At 34.1% G+C, this 17,162-nt stretch overlaps 2 protein-coding genes across 3 annotated transcripts; one reads left to right on the forward strand and one right to left on the reverse strand.

Moving 5' to 3' along the window:
* Positions 1-1,166: 1,166 nt before the first annotated feature.
* On the forward strand, positions 1,167-7,447 carry LOC108475308 (uncharacterized). The gene is made up of 10 exons (XM_017777275.2): positions 1,167-1,436; positions 1,642-4,152; positions 4,242-4,577; positions 4,666-4,752; positions 5,319-5,471; positions 5,861-6,024; positions 6,099-6,246; positions 6,396-6,518; positions 6,628-6,715; positions 7,046-7,447. Exons 2-10 carry the CDS (start codon positions 2,146-2,148, stop codon positions 7,228-7,230), a joined length of 3,291 nt encoding a protein of 1,096 aa, XP_017632764.1. The 5' UTR covers positions 1,167-1,436; positions 1,642-2,145; the 3' UTR covers positions 7,231-7,447.
* A 1,824-nt stretch (positions 7,448-9,271) lies between these two features.
* LOC108474364 (uncharacterized) lies at positions 9,272-16,067 on the reverse strand. 2 transcript variants are annotated; one of them, XR_008280296.1, is made up of 10 exons: positions 15,859-16,067; positions 13,947-14,932; positions 13,027-13,651; positions 12,851-12,934; positions 11,502-11,699; positions 11,321-11,418; positions 10,396-10,495; positions 10,160-10,258; positions 9,899-10,027; positions 9,272-9,692 (listed from the first exon to the last, which is right to left on the reverse strand). XR_008280296.1 is itself a non-coding variant. In XM_053026028.1 (9 exons), exons 2-9 carry the CDS (start codon positions 14,927-14,929, stop codon positions 9,965-9,967), a joined length of 2,250 nt encoding a protein of 749 aa, XP_052881988.1. In that variant the 5' UTR covers positions 14,930-14,932; positions 15,859-16,067; the 3' UTR covers positions 9,898-9,964. The 2 variants fall into 2 exon arrangements, 1 of the variants encoding a protein (XP_052881988.1); XM_053026028.1 differs by lacking the exon at positions 9,272-9,692 and having other exon boundaries at positions 9,898-10,027.
* Positions 16,068-17,162: the final 1,095 nt, after the last annotated feature.

Raw genomic sequence — 17,162 nt, forward strand, 5'->3', positions numbered from 1 at the left:
TAGACCTTGGAAATCGAATGGTTGAACTAATTTTTTTATGTTTAATATTTTTTATTTTTAATGTTTTATTTAAATGAACTGTACAGATCAGTTGATTTGGCAAACTAATGGCCTAACCGGTTCGACCACGGTCCGATTCTGAAAACCTTAGTTAGAATATTTCATTTCGATATGTTAATAGTTGGATAATGAAATTTTGGTTTGATAACAAATATTAAAAGATAAAAAATCAATTAAACCGCTTGGTTTTAGGTTAACTGGTCTAATGGTTTTCTTAGAACCAAGTGCCATTGTTGATTTCGGGCTAATTGATTCAATTCAAGTTTTTATGATTCTTTTATAAGTTTATATCAATTTTAATATTTTTAATAAATTTTAGGAATAAATTTCAAAATTATACTGAAACTTTGATTTAATGTGTAATTGTATACATGACCTTTAATTTGATGTAATTATATATGTGAAACTCTAATCGTGATTCAAATGTATATTTGAAACTTTGATTTTGATTTAATCATACACATTTAAAGAAATAAATACATTAATTTATTTTTATATTGGATAAATATAATTATTTATGTATACAATGTATAAATATAAAATGATGTTATATCAATAATTGTGTTAATAATTTACAAGAATTGGATCAAATCAAAATTCATGTATACAATTACACATTAAACATAGTTCATGTATAGCTTTGGTATTTATCCCTAAATTTTATTATTTCTTAAGAATTCTAATATGTTTTTTAAAATATTTTAAATAAGTTTTATTAATTTTATAATTTTAATAAATTTATATCATTCTTAAATTTTATAAAATTTTCTAATTTCTCTTTTTTATGATTTTTAAATATTTTTATGAGAAAAATATTAGATTAAATTAAAAGCTATCACATGTGACTATCTGATTGGTGCATCAATTTATTTGAATGATCAACGTAATCAATAACGAAAATTATTAACAAAATGACTTAATTAATTATTTTAATTAACGACACATGAAAACATCTTATTTATTTATTTTTGTTTTTTAAATACTTTTTTGACGTATAAACGTAATTTAATTTAAGCCCTTGAATAAAATTTCTGGAATTATTATGAGGGGCATTTGATTTATAATAAGATAAAAGAGAATTTAGATAAAGAAGTATTTTTGTTTTTGTTAATTTAGCTAAAAAGAATATTTGTAAGTTAGTTGTTTGCAGTTAGTCCCCGCGTTATTTTAAGCAAATATCCAATTCCGCCCGTTTGTTGGCACTCATAGTCTCCGCCCCTTGTGCAACGGTCTCTCTCTCTCAATCCCAAACACCCGAATTCTATCTCCACTAATCTTCTTTTGGGTTTTTCAATTTTCTCCCTAATCTATGTACCCTTTTCATTTCCATGCTCAAAATTCATGCCTAAATCTCAAGGTTTTCAACAATGGAAGAGGTAACCAGTTTCTGCTCTGCATTTTTTTTTTTTACATCTGTTTTGCATGTTATTATTGTTATTATGCCAAGGATGAAATTTGAACATTTTGGTTGTTTTGAAATATACCCTTTTTCTCCTGCAATGTTTTCTGAATTTTGGATGAATTTTTTAACCCTTTTTGTTTTTCTGTTCCTCATTGATTCCGTTGTATTGTGTTTTTCAGCTCCATTCTTTGTGTGGTTTCAACACGTTGGATTTGAAAAAACAATGAGGAATGGCGGAAGATGACTTGTAAGGAAGTTTTCTCTTGAGACTAATTGTTGAAGATGATTTGTTTGTTTATTTGTCTTGAGGGTTTTTGAATGAAGATTTTGTCAGCTTTGGACTTGGTTTACTTAGGCCGATTATTGATTTTACTCTATGAAGAAAATTTGTGTAGCATCTCTTATGCTTTTCTCATTCTTGGTGCCAATCAAGTTGGTTTTCGAGATTAAGCATTCGGTGCTGTCAAGTCCCGTGGTAATTGAGTGCTGTCTAGCATTCAGTACTTTGAGTTATTGGTATGATTCAGTTGGTTTCTGATAATAAGCATGCGCTGTCTACGGAATTTATAAGTGTTTGAGTCACAACTACCATAGTATCTTTGGGAAACTAAAGTAGGATTTATATAGATTTGATCTGTAGGAATTGTTCACAGTAGCGGTAATAAGTAGGTTTGATCGGAACCATGGCAAGCGATTCAAGCCTGAAGTCATACCATGGCAAAGAAACTGTTGTGTCAAGTGGCAGAAGCTCTACAGATGGGGATACAAATAATATTTGTGTGCAGACAGGTGAGGAGTTTTCGACGGAGTTTTTAAGGCATACTGGTGCTTTAAGAAGAATAGCAGTGACAATGGATGCAGACCATAGCCAACCAAGGCAAGCAGGTTTTAGTAACAATCAGAACTGTTGGCAGGTTTACAAGGATCTTAAAGGCAGTCCAGAGTCAAGAAGGAAGGAATCTGAATATGGTTCAAATGTTCCAAATTTTGTTCCGGGATTGGGATGTATAGCTGAAGTAGATAGTTACCATGATCATTTTAGCAGATATAACTGGCAAATTGGTGGTTTTGATGGACAAAAATTTGTTCAGCATTCGGATGTAAGTTACATTGATCAATTGACACCAAGGCTGAACGTCTCTCCAGTCTGTGTCGCAGAGTCCCCTCAATCAGGTCGCTCAAATAGTGCAGGAGTTACAGAGGGTACTTTTGCGAGTAAAATGAAATTTCTTTGCAGTTTTGGGGGAAGAATATTACCAAGGCCAAATGATGGGAAGCTTAGGTATGTAGGTGGAGAGACACGGATCATATCGATTAAGAAAAACTTAACATGGGAAGAACTTGCAAGGAAGACAACTGCAATTTGCAACCAACCTCATACTATTAAGTACCAGCTCCCTGGTGAGGATCTGGATGCTCTAATATCTGTTTGTTCGGATGAGGATCTTCATCATATGATTGAGGAATATCACGAGCTGGAAAGAAACGGTGGTTACCAGAGACTGCGGCTATTTCTCGTGCCATTAAATGAACATGAGAGGCACAATTCTTTGGAAGGAAGGAGTACTCCACGGCAGCATGACATTGATTATCAGTATGTTTTTGCTGTTAATGGCATGCTGGATACAAGTGGGCAGCATTTAGCAAGCCAAACAAACCAGTTTGGAAATGCTTCAGATTATAGTCATAGTTTTCATATAGACTATCCTACGTCTGCTCATGCTTTCGACCATAAGGACTATACTCCGAGTTCACCTAATACTGCAAGAATGTTCTCACATCCAACTGCTAAATTTTTACCTAATCTTCATATACCAAGCAAATCATTTAATCATTCTCCCCCTCCATCTCCAGTTCAAGGTAATCAAGGAAATCCTACTAAGTCCAATTTGCAGTTTATGGTAGATACATCGTGTTTTGACCATAGCAATGAAGGCATCAATAGATTTGTTATGGGAACTCATCCAGGTGGTAATTCCTACTACATGGATGCCACTGGATATCATAGCAATCATCCTCATTTTCCTCTTCCACTTATGAACCACCAGAACAATAATCAACATTTATTAGAAAGTATTCTGAGTAACAAATCTCGTGAAAAGCATTTTCATAATCGAAGCCCGAGTGGAGAATTTAGTCACCATAGACTGCATCATCAAAATATGACAGGCCCTGACCAAACTAATCTTATGGAAAGGGCACTTTCTGATTCACAGTTACAAGGACATGATGAGAGGTACAATTCCTTGTTGAAAGGAGTTCTGCCACAAGCTCAGTGTAATAGTCCAAGAGAAAAATCACTGTCTCTAGCATTGTATAACGATTCTTCCACTCTAGAAATGTACACTCGAAGAAACTTTGAAGTCGCTTCACACAATAGCTCCATCACAGATAAGAATGTGCCTAGTGCTACTCCTCTTACGGAAGACTTAGCTAGCTCTGCAGACTCATTGTTCTCTTTACCAGTCATCGTTGCCCCGAATTCAGCAGATATGATGGATCTCCTCCCTGGTTATCAATCAAACACAAGAAAACCAGAATTACATATCACAAACCAAAGTACCACCAGGGATGGTCAATGTGCCATGACTGAATTGGTGAGCGGTCAACCTGTTGCACATGGATCTTCTAAACTACAACCTGTTACACCTCACAATTTAGTTGACCAAGAACCCTCTATATCAGTCTCTGTAAGTATAGCTCCACTTACTTGGAAATTCTTTCACTATGATGTTGAACTTTCATAAGAATGATCCTCTTGTTTCTGAAACTTTCTCAGAATTTGACCACAGACAATACTTCAAGTAGGCAGGCATTTCTCCATGGTGCTGAAGCTGCTAATTGTCCCAACCACAAGTCAGCAGAGGAAACGGATACCCTATACTTATATGAAAGGTCAAATTTCGAAGATATGACAAGTGTCCAATCACAGCCTTCAGTTAATCCATATGATTGCAAGGTGATAGAATCGGCTGTTATTATTGAAGATGTTACTAGTAATACACCTGCTGACATCCCATCGTCTTCAACTGTTGTGCCACATATTCAACATGTGACCAGTGGTGAAACTCAAACTGCTAGAGGATCAAAGGAAGAAAAAAAATCTACTCGTAAGGTAGCATTTTTCGTCATCTAGATGGTTCCAAAATGCATGATGTCTTACTTTACATTAAATTTCAGCTACCTCCTCTTGTTTCTTATAGGATAAGAAGAGTGGTATAAAAACTGCAGATGGTTCTATTATTGATGCAAAAAAGGTTGAAATTGAAGCTGGAATCCATGGTTTACAGGTCCGATCTACTCGTGCATGTAACTGCAATAAAACCTCGAGCTTTTCTTCTTTATCGATTTGCCTGAGCATCTGTAAATGAATTCCAATGAACCTAATTATCAAAAGAAAAAAGAAACACATTCAATTGAAACTTATGCAACAGCTAACCTTTTGCATTGAAAGGAACTTTTTCCTTATATACATTTCTCATCCTTTTGTTTATGTTTCTCTATTTTAATTTGCAAAATTATATTTGGAGGATCGTGCTCCATATCTAACTTGGACACAAGTGTCAAACACTGATATACGAACAAGATTCATCGTTTCAATAACACAAACTATAACATCCTTTAAGGAGGGATCCATGTTGGTTCCTACCTGTGTAAGATCTTACTAGTATCAGTGGATCATGAAGCTTTCATCATATAAAGCTTTTGATTATTTCAAATGTGTTGAACACCATTGATTAGATTCTTAATCTCACATTGGCTTTCCTTAGAGTTTTTCTGTTACATCCTTTTGAAAAGGAACTTGCAATATTTGTTTAATTTACTGTTATACATACTGATTCATATATATATGCAGATTATAAAGAATGCTGACATTGAAGAACTTCAAGAGCTAGGATCTGGTACATTTGGAACTGTTTATTATGCAAAATGGAGAGGAACAGAAGTTGCTGTTAAGAGAATCAAAGAAGGTTGCTTTTCAGGCAGGCCATCAGAGCAAGAGCGGTTGGTGGGTCTTTTATTAGGGTTATATATATTCTTAATTCTTTTCATTTGTTATAGTTTTATAAACATAGTTGTCAAAAACATTAATGACATTGTTCAACATTTAGAACAGTCCACGGGCTAAATAAAGGGGACTAAAATGGATTGGAAAATGTGCTAATTACTTGAAACATATCTTTCTACCTGTTGCTCCAACTCTTGAATTTTTGTGAAGTACTCTTGCAGAGTCCTTTGTCTAATTCACATGTGGACAGTAAGAATTGGGATATGTACATGAAAAAAATTTAGAAAAACTGAAAGAAACCATCTCACACACGAGTCCAAGTAAAGTAGTATTGTTTGGGGGAAAGGTTTCTGTTGTTTCCAGTTTTCCTAACTGGAAATTTTGTACAGACAAATGAATTTTGGAGAGAAGCACAAATTCTATCAAAACTTCATCACCCAAATGTGGTCTCGTTTTATGGGGTTGTCACTGATGGACCTGGAGGAACTATGGCAACAGTTACAGAATATATGGTGAATGGATCATTGAGGAATGCCCTACTGAAGAAAGATAGGTGAGGAAGTCATTACACTTTTGTTTCCATTTCTTGTGTAAATAGGTTTATGGACTTCAAATCTCATCCTGCAGAGCGCTTGATCGTCGTAGAAAGGTTGTTCTTGCACTGGATGCAGCTTTTGGCATGGAATACTTGCATTCCAAAAATATTGTTCATTTTGATTTGAAATGTGACAATCTGCTTATCAATTTGAAGGATTCTCAAAGGCCCATTTGCAAGGTAATTAGTAGCATACTTGAATCAAAGATATACCTAAGTTTTTCTATAAGTTCCACGTACTAACTTGTGATTAGTATATGGGAAACCGAATCAAAATCATCACTTAATCCACCATTTGAGCAACATTGAATTAACCTGATGATGTGCAGGTTGGAGATTTTGGGTTGTCAAGAATCAAGCGCAACACTCTCGTATCCGGTGGAGTGCGTGGAACTCTTCCATGGATGGCACCAGAGTTATTGAATGGCAGTAGTACCCGGGTTTCGGAGAAGGTTTGTAACTTAGAATCGTGCATTTTATATACACACAAATAGAGGAATGAATAACTTATTCGAAGAAGAATAAATAAGACCATTATGTGCTTGTTCATTGCTTTTGCAGGTTGATGTTTTCTCATTTGGTATTGCATTATGGGAAATCTTGACGGGAGAAGAGCCATATGCAAGTATGCATTGTGGTGCAATCATTGGTATACTTTTGATAACTATACATCCTCAATACTTCAGGCTAAATATTATACAGCAGTATCTTGCTTACAACTAGCTTTTGCACCAGTGAAACTCGATTTCGTTAGATACTTCAATATCTCGAAATTGGGGCCTAGTTCACTTTAGTTCATACAATCTACTCGAGTCATGCAACTACCTTTAAAGGTGATATCTATTAAGTGTGACGTTCAAATTCCAGCATCTATGACTCTTTTCCTATCTCTCTATGTCTCAGCCACATTCATGCTTTTTTACATGATGTTATCATGCTAGCATTGACAAATAATTAGTTTTCTGAACCGTGAATGAAGGTGGAATTGTAAACAATACGCTGAGGCCTCCTATACCGGAACGTTGTGATCCAGAATGGAGAAAGTTAATGGAAGAGTGTTGGTTGTTTGAGCCAGCAAGCAGGCCATCATTTACAGAGATAACAAATAGGTTGCGCCAAATGTCTGCGGCATTGCAACCCAAACGGCGTACTCCAATTAGATGAAAAACAAATGGAAATCTCCCTTGTAAGTCATACATACGTACATACAGACAGGCAGATAGAAAAAGAAAAAAGAAACAAAGAGAAAGTATAGATTCATGGATATAAAGAGAACTTACAAAATTCCCTGTAACTTTTTGAAGTCAATCTGTTTGTAAATTTTATATTTATAACTAGCTAGAGACTGCTCATTGGGGAAACTATAAACCCTAGCAAGCAAGTGGTAAGGATTCTTCTTTGTTTCGAGCCAACAATATACACGAAGGGATCTACTTACATGAAACATAAAAAATATGAAGTAAATAGAAAACAAAATGTTTGTATACATAACAAAATTCTGTAGAAAAAAGACTGACATATCAGACAGATAAAATCAAATAACAACCAAAACAAATTAATTTATCGAAAAAAATGGAAGTTTAAATGTAATAGAAAAGTCTTATAATAATTGGAACACATCATGTATGGTTAATACGCCCTCATAGTTCGATCAAAGGCTACCCATTGTAGGGTATATGGTAAAGAAACCAAATGCTCAATTTCATGAAATTTTATATAAGAATTTGAGGCTTTGAAATTTACTAAGGGCACTTTAGATGGACGATTAATTTCAGTACGGTATGTTTAGCTTCTTTTTTATGCCACGCTACAGTATTATTATAGTATCTAATTTCACTGTTACCGTTATTTTTATACTAACCGTAGGTAAACGCAACGCCCATCCAAATTCACATTAAATCAATGATAGCCCAAGTGATGGAGAAAAAGTCACATTGCATTGAGGTTATAATTTTTTTTGTGATATTTTTCATGCTTGTTTTACAGTCCACGTTGAGGGTTCATGATTGCCCAATCAACAATATCGTCTCTAAGGTTCGAATCTGGATCCTCCCCTTGAAATTACAACGTGCCTTACTATTATACCCAATCACTTATTGGTGAGGTTGTAAATTTTTGTTAACTAGCAGTCATTCAATGAGTTTATTTCAAAGCAACATGAAAAGTTTGTCATATTAATATATTAATATTATAAGGAAAAGTTAGGTGTGCATGGGCCGGGCAGCCCGGTCCAGCCCGAAGGCCTGCCCAAAAAATGAGAGGGTTTAGATAAAAATATAGGCCCGAAAAATGGGCTTGGACAAAAAACGAGGCCCGTTTAAAAAACGGGCCGGGCCTTTGGTAAGAATTTTTTGGCTGGCCCTACCCTGCCCGATTTTAATATTAAATTATTTTTAAAATTTTTTTATTTTTAATTTTAAGTAACTTTAGTACTTTTACTTTACTCTTTTTGTTGTTTTTAATGTTATTTTGATATTGTAAAACTTTTGCTATTAATATAATTTAGTTCTTAATTTAGTTCTAATTTGTTTCAATTTTAATATAATTATTTTTATTATATTTTTAATTTATGTATTATTTTAAGAATTATTTTAGTCTTATTTTTATTTATTTTTGTTTTAATATTTGTTTTGTGTTTTAAATGTATTTGATTTATTATATTTTAAAGTTTTTATTTAATAAAAGAAGTAAAAAATTTAATATGGCGGGCCTGGCCAGAACTCAGACCTACCATATTTTCTCGGGCGGGCTTGAACAAATTTCTAGGCCCATATTTCGGTCAGTGCCGGGCCCGAGCCTTGAAAACGGGCCAAAATTTTTTATGGGCCTAACCCAAATCCAACCCGGCCCAACCCATGCACACCTCTAAGTTATACCACTTAAATGGTATTTTTTTTTAAGAAAATTAGATTTTAAAGAAGTCACTAGCATGAGATTGAGTATATAGAAAAATGAATATTCATTATTTTAAATAATTGTGTTTTGGCAAACAAGAATTTCAAATAATTGAAATTAAATAATTGTTTCCTAAATGAATATATAAAAAGCGGGGTTTCTTTTAAAAAAGAAATTATAAAAAAAAATAGTTTTAGGAATTTGGGTAAATTGTTAGGTTTTTCACAATTGATTTTAGGGTTCAAAGGTTGGGAAAAATAATGGTGATAAAGGGCATAATTATACCCATAAATCTGTCATATTCAACTAGTTTCACTAAATTCCACATCATTTTTTATTTTCCACCTCAATCTATACTCATAAATCCATGTCATATTTAAAAATATAAAATAAAAACAAGTCGGCACTTAAAAGCACAACTAGCATTTTCTTTACCTTTTTGCTATAAACCAAAGGTACAGGGATTAAAATGTTGCTTTCCAAAATGTAGAGGACTAAAATGAACTTCTTGGTATTGAAGAGGGGCCCCTTCCATACTTGTACCCAAAAATAGTTGCTTTCAACAAAAATAACTGACATAAAACATTGAATTGCATTGTATGGCATGTTGTTACTTTCTACACACTAGCTTACACTGAAAGATTATGATCCTCCATTAGCACTTCAAAAGCCATCTCTGCTCTGAATGTGGTTCCGAGTTTATTCGCTCATCAAGCATACCGATCCTTTCCCTACAGTTAGATTCAGTATTAAGTCAAATCTGAAAGCAAGGCAAAGCAAAAGATAACATCCAATGACAAATTCAATGGCCGCGAATTATTCCAATTAAATCATCTTTCCATTGGACTCTGGAAAAACAGGCGATTTTTCTTCAGGAAGTTCGAGGAATCGGTGAAGTAAGAAAAGGTTTTGAGGTGTCGATTGAGAGAAAATATACCTGTCTCTGATGAATATCCGTTTAATATTTTTTACATTCATCCATATAGTGCTGGAACACTCCTGTTCAAGTGATAGATGATTTGCAAACCGGGCATGATGTTTTCCTGCTCAGCCATGGATCGATACACTGCCACATCGACAAAATAACGAACAAACATAAAGAAAACGAATTTGTTAACATCCTGAGAAAAGCAAATTGAAAGCAATCTGTGAAAACGGAAAGACGAAGTAGCATTGCCAAGATAAAGAAGGGCATTACATCCTTGTGAAATTTATGTAGACAAGGAAGATGGCGAATGGTTTCTCCAATGGCAGGGGTTTCAAGGCATATGGCACAAGCTTCTTCGAAATTATCTGTCTGCATTTATTAAAAAAAGTAGCAGCAATTAGATCTGGATAATAAAACATAAGCGTTGGACAGTGTATTCGGAAGAAAACAGGTGAGAAAACAAAAGTTAAAACACCTATCTATATGGTGTTTTCTCACATATATACCTGTACTTTGGAAAGTGGCAAACTGTTAATCTGATTAATAGATGCACCACCGTGCTGATGATTGTTATCATCAAGGGCCAATAGCATTTCGTAATCATTTCTGCAAGACAACAGGAAGTAGACAAGATATAAGAAATTTGGGTAAACTAAAGTGTGATAAAACATAACGAAAGATAAATTACAGGAGATAAAGATGAATTATTGAAATTAAAAGCTATGGAAAGCTCATTAGTTACTTTATACCAATCCTGGACCAAATAAACAACACAAAATGACAATGATATTCTACAAAACCACGTTATAGTTTCCTTCAAGGGTGCTAGTTTAAAAAAATTGGTTGGTCTACACACGACCAGAATGAAGCTGAGATGACTTTACAGAGAGGGTTATGAACCATTTTGGATGTTATTACTTGACCTGTTATAAGGTGTTATTTAATTTGCTAGTTACCATGATGTTTGAAACATCACCCAGAATCGAAGTATAGTTGTTTATTTTAAGTGTAATCAATGTTTCCAACCTCTACATAGTTGCAAGACATTAAACTCAAATCATCTTTATTTTCACCATGTCAGAGCCAATAATGGAGAACCACCCTAAGTGGGCAATTATTCCATATGCAATAGATATATTCAATCAAAACAGAAAGGCGTCCTACTACATAGACAACATGAAATGTGGGTTCTAATAATCAATTTTACAGCAATACCATAGTGGAGCCAAATCTGGATAACTGTGCATAAAAAATTCTGCATTAAGTGTCAAGACTGCATTTAGCTTACGCAGACCATACATTTGCCATTCCAGCAAACAACGGCATCATTGCAACTTCTAACTAAATGGTGTACCAAATGCATGATATGATCATTTAGTATGGTCAACGCATATCCAGTTCTAAAAATAACTATAATAGAGAAATTCTTACTCATTAAAATCACGCTGAATTTGGAATATGTGACTAGCCATTCCCATGTCATCAGAATCTCCAATTGCAGCCTCCATGGCTTCCAGTATATCAAGTCTCTGTATCCAGAATCCATAAATCAGTTATTATCGAAAACAAAGAAAAAGGGGAAATACAGGATACGCCCTTGGGGGAGTTTTACCATATCTAAGTCCATGTCTAAAGGAAATTGAAAATTCCTTGTCCTAGATGGTGCCATTCGAGGTTGATTCAATATTCGATTCCTTAACCTTGAAACTCTAGCAGAAGTAGGGAAATGAGTCTGCACTCCTCTCCTATTTGAAGAATTCTGAAAGTTCCGCAATGGAGGCTGCATACGAGACTGCCTTGTTGAGACTCTCTGCAAAAGAAGCAAAGAATAATATTACAGAAGGAACTCATACAAATCCAAAAAGAAAAATATCAACTTCACATGGTTGAAGAAAAATGAATACAAAATAAAGTATATAACACAAAAAAAGATATTTATTTAACATTATATATAGTGGCCATAAAATACAACATGCAAGGAAGGGATATTGGTGTCAAAGAAAGTTCCAAACTTAAAATACAACGTGCAATGATCAAGAAAACATAACTTTCAATATTATAAATGAAACCAAGGGACAAATAACCGCTTAGGAAACAACCAAAATAATTGGCAAACACAAGACTGAATGTGTTGGTACTAGAATAGACAAGATACCAAGATTAATTTAATTATCAATGCACAAAAAAAAAAAAAAAATCAAAGATGCTGATGTGCACTTGAGTCTCAACATGCAAACAGTGATTTATGCCACATATCAAGATTAAATTATTTGAGTACAAAACCCATGATTTACAGTTAACGTGCAGACAGTAAATGGAAGCATATGCCAAACCAGATAAAAGCCAAAAAATTTTGGTCACTACAAAAGATCCAGGTAATTGGTCACTTAAATGGCCGCATATAGAGAGCTGCACTACCCCCAAGCTTGCCCATTGTTTCCTTCAATGTAGTGGCCTTTCATCAAAGAGTCTTGACAAAGCTCTCTTTGCGGGGTGTGGGATCTCATACCCCTTTTACTAAAACATTTTGGTATTCTTCTGAGGTGCTAAGACTAAAAAGAATCCAATCCTCAGTACAACCAATTTTACCACCTAAGCTAGCAGGCACTAGAGTTTCAAGACGAGTATGATAAATGTGTTCACAAGCTCAATCAAACAACTTTAAATCAAGCTCAGCTTTTAATAATTATCAGAATCAAACATGCAAAAAACTTAAATAATAATGAACTAAGGAACCTTTACTGACACCAACTTTTGTATATGACCCGGACCATTTGCCACGGTGACAACTTTACTAAATCCAATTCAGGCACGTTTCAACTAGTTTAAACACAAACCTAGCAGCTATAGTAAACCTTCAACCATAAAGGAATTCATGATGTACAGTCAATCTCATGCACTAAGTGTAGGCTCTCTAGTTATCATCAACTCAAAATAAGAAACGTATTCAAGCTTACTAACATGATCTGGCTCATGGAGAGTCCGAAAAGTAGGATGGAGTGCATCTTCCTCCTGCTGAAGTGTCCATGCAATGTTTTCATCAATCTGTTAAACATTTAAAGCTAAGGCATGTGAGTAACCAAGTCACAATTAAAGAAGGGAGAAAAGCATCAAATCGCCTCATAAAACATAGGGACCTCATGATATAATTGTTCTTGGAGTTCCCGGGCCAGCTTTTCATCAGCTTCAAGTTGTCTAGCCTTAGCCTCTGCATCCTCATCATTCACAGAGTCCGTATTATTGGCATTTATCCCTCTCAATTCAGGTGAGTTGTCAAGATCCAAAACATCCAGGTGTTCCGCAATATGAAAATTAGATGACCTTGAACTAGATGATACCCTAGATGAACCAAGAAACACAATGTCTGAATCATTACGACTGACCCTAGAGCTTTCACCATTATTTCTTGAGGTTAATCCATGTTTTGTTTGCCTTTTAGGCAGCATGTTTGCACGAGAAGATTCACTTATTTGGTCGATGTTTGAGATCACAGGAGCTGTCTCAGTTGCGCAAAAAATTTGAGGAGAATCACATTGAATCATGGTCTTTCCTCTACTAGCATTATTTCTTTTCACAACTCCATTATCATTTCGTTGACTCGCTTGACATCCAACATTATTAAACCTACGTAAATGATGTCCAGTTGTATCGTCTACATTCTTTGAAAAGTTGTGAGTGCTTCTCCATCCACCTTTTTCTTCAAAACATGCATCTCTATTCACATCACCAAAACCACTAGCTTCTCCATTATTACTCATAGGGCTGCAGCAGGAAAAGCACACAGTTAATAGTACAGATCCTTTTAGCTAGAATTAAGGATAGATAAATATTAATCAACCAAGATTCTCTAGACATCAATATAGTATATTCTGAATGAAAAAAAAAAAAAAAAATAATCTTTTTGTTACATGCTATTCCAAAGGTTCTGGTAGAGATTGTACTTGTCTCTTTAGCAAAAGTTTTTTACAGAATAAAAGAAACCAATACATAATAGGAAGAAACATCTAATAGACAATAGGAAAAGAAATCAAGCTAGAGAGCAACACTTTAAATTTACCTGCTAGACAAATTAATAACATTGATATCATGCTCCTTAGGTGTGTGAGGATGGGCAACTCTTTTTCCTTTACCACTATTATTATCTTCAGTAACGATCTCGCTAAGCATACAAGGACTGCTGCTAACCACATTGTCAAAATTTTGCTCAGCTCTAAAGTTGCTTTGCGATTGTTCGTTTTGTTTAGCCCTGATGGCTATATTATGGGGGGAGATGCAGCCATTTCGGACCAATCTTCTTTTCCCAACTGCTCTTGGTGAGACAACAGACTGATGAGATGCAGGAAATTGCTTTTCTATTCTAAGTGGGGAACCATGAGAAAGATCCACCCCTTTTCCATTACTCATATCTGAACCTATACTTCTAAGTTCAACTTCAACTTTTTCCTTTCCCTTGCACCTAGTTCTGGATGCATAAGAACCACCATTTGTTGGCATCTGACCTTCTGTTCTTCCTTCAGTTAAGCAGTTTTCTGACGCACTTTGTAGAAATTCCATTTCAGGTATTTGATTGTGCATTCTCTGTTCAGTTAAATCTAGAAAGGTGTGATCTTCTTGGAATCCAGATGATTTAGAAGGTAACTTAGAGCAAGGAGCCTTTCCTTTATCCTTCTCTTGCTCTCGAAGGCAATTTCGGCTTCTCGCCGTTGCTGTTTTCCTAAATAAAGGAGCATTTTCTCGAGTGCACTCTGGTGGGGATAAGAAAATGGTGTTTTTCAGACGCTCAATTTCATCAGTACTTCCAGAAAGTTTCAGAGGGTTTACATAATGCTTCCTATTGTGCCCATTTGTGGGAAGCAGCCTACCTCTGCCCCTTTGCCTATCCAAAGATTCTTCACCTGTGGTACTAGAACCTCCCACATGACCAGCTACTGATAGACTGCTTTCTTTGTCAATAAAATTCCCTCCATTCACTTGATGTGAAGATAATCTTTCAGGAGTGTCAGGTATGTCTACTATTGAATCAATGTCCATGTCCTCCATTTTCTGTATTACAAAAAACATATAAGTCAATCCCTCACTAGAAACTTCACCTTTACATGATAATAATATAAGAGCAACGTTATCTGCCAAACATATAAGACATCAAAATTGTCTTGCTGATGACTAATGCAACAGCACTATACAACAGGCGAAAGTAAGTTTTTCATAAAGATTTGCAACAGCACTATACAACAGGCGAAAGTACGTTTTTCATAAAGATTTCTTACTTACAGAAGCCAAACTCACTCAATATCTATAGCTCAAAATTACATAAACTTGGTCCCATTTAATATATAACCTTTGAACGCACCAAACATTCACATACCAAGAAAAGATGGAATCAAAGAAGCATGGCGTTACACAATGAATGCAAAACAGGGGAAAATTTAAGGAAAAAAAAATTTAAAACTTGATAGGAAAGATCAAAAAGCATAAATGAACAATAAAAAGAGACAATATTTATATTAATTGTTACTATGATGCATAAATCCTTGAAAAACAAACCTTTTACTATGATGCATAAATCCTTGAAAAATAAACCTTTCTCAATTATTATACCCAGGAAATAATTATTCAAATAGTCACTTGATCATAATAAAATAAAATAATCTATCAATAAAATAAAATAAATCCTAAAAAATAAAAATATTAGTTAAATTTCCAGAAAATTCTAATTCTAATAATATTAAATATAAATTCCTTTGAATTACCTTATACTAATAAAACAAAAAGAATCCATATCGTTATAGATAAATAATCGTACCATTTAAAAAAAATCCAGTATTGAGAGTGATTTACAAAAAAAAAAAAGAATAATCAAGGAAAAAAAAACAAACAAAACAATAGAGCATCACAAAAGGAAACAAAAACAAAATCAAGGAATTTTGACATTTAGAAATACAAAAACGAAGTACAAAAAAAATCGGTACCAGATTTTGATTTCGCGATGATTGGAATCGGAAAAATCGACCTAAAATACAAAGAATTTGAATCCTTGAAATCCCTAAGAAGGCAATGCCATCAACGCTTCTGAGAAAGTCTCACGCCTCGCCTCGCCTCGCCTCTGCAACTTTTGTTTTTGTTCCTCGTTCAATTTTCAGGGTCTGGAGCAATTTGGATAGCCCGGTTCGGGTCGGATCTAGATTTGGAGCCCTATAAAATTTGGGCTTTCCAGTGTTGCTGGATGGGTCTTGTTTTATTTATTTATTGGGCCAATCTCAAAAGACCATTTTATTAACACAGGGCTGAGTAGCAGAGAATGAGTCCACCACTAATTGGGTATTCTTTTATTATTATTATTATTTATAAAAAACTTAAATTAAAAAATATTTTAAATCAATTAACCTAAATTTATATTTTAAATTATTTTTTTTGGTACATTTTAGGGGGAGGTGAATGATAACAAGAGGGTTTAAACCATTGTCCCCTATGAGGATAGTATTTTTAATTTTTAATTTATAAAGATTACGCATGATATTACAAGAATCAGACAAGTGGTCAAATCGATTAGAATATTAACTTTTAGTTTAATCGATTGAACTATTAGTTTAACTTAATTCAAAAGTTTAAACAAGTAGAGTTGGAAAGTGACTATATGCTGTTAATTAATGTTATTTGGAATAGTGTAACAGCAATAAAGGATTGGTAAGTCAAATTCCATCATGTTAGAAATAACAATAGAGTTACAGACTGTCAAGCCAAGGAAGATGTAAATGGAATAGATTAGGAGACAATAGACAATAATTTCGTTATTTATTAAGGCATGAGCTAATTTATTTTTCTAAAAAGAAAAATAAAAAGTAAAAAATAAATATTAATAAATAATAATATAAACATAAATATTCTTATTATAAATTATAACAACAAAATTATATATTTAAACTAATTAAATCTGATTGAAACGAATTTTAATCAATTTTCAATCAATCGAATTTTTATCAGTTCAACTGATTTTATATCGATTCAATCCTCCTCGAGTTTTATGGTACCGGTTGGAGCATTAATTCTTTATTCAAATTCTGACATATCTGACTAGGCATCTAATATCAGAGTTACACTATTGTTTAAAATTAAACCAGAAGTTGAATAGGAAGCAGTAGCTGAAAGTTCGATCGTATCATCAGTATCAGAATCTTCATCGGCTCATTGTTCAATGGCATTAGATTCTTCTGGTGATCTAATCCACTCCAGCTGTAGTGCAACTTTTCTTACCATTAAGATTCAAGCATCTTTT

Source organism: Gossypium arboreum, chromosome 3 (genome assembly GCF_025698485.1).
Source record: "Gossypium arboreum isolate Shixiya-1 chromosome 3, ASM2569848v2, whole genome shotgun sequence".
NCBI classification, from domain to species: Eukaryota; Viridiplantae; Streptophyta; class Magnoliopsida; order Malvales; family Malvaceae; genus Gossypium; species Gossypium arboreum.

Bases quoted from the DNA above. Each gene is read 5' to 3' on its own strand.
- LOC108474364 (XM_053026028.1), bottom strand. From the start codon at position 14,929: ATGGAGGACATGGACATTGATTCAATAGTAGACATACCTGACACTCCT. The intron at 10,259-10,395 runs GTATATATGTGA...TAATAAATGCAG, and splicing joins TGCCACTTTCCAAAGTACAG to ACAGATAATTTCGAAGAAGC. The intron at 10,028-10,159 runs GTAATGCCCTTC...TCGATGTGGCAG, and splicing joins TACATAAATTTCACAAGGAT to TGTATCGATCCATGGCTGAG.
- LOC108475308 (XM_017777275.2), top strand. From the start codon at position 2,146: ATGGCAAGCGATTCAAGCCTGAAGTCATACCATGGCAAAGAAACTGTT. The intron at 4,153-4,241 runs GTAAGTATAGCT...AAACTTTCTCAG, and splicing joins AACCCTCTATATCAGTCTCT to AATTTGACCACAGACAATAC. The intron at 6,716-7,045 runs GTATACTTTTGA...CCGTGAATGAAG, and splicing joins GCATTGTGGTGCAATCATTG to GTGGAATTGTAAACAATACG.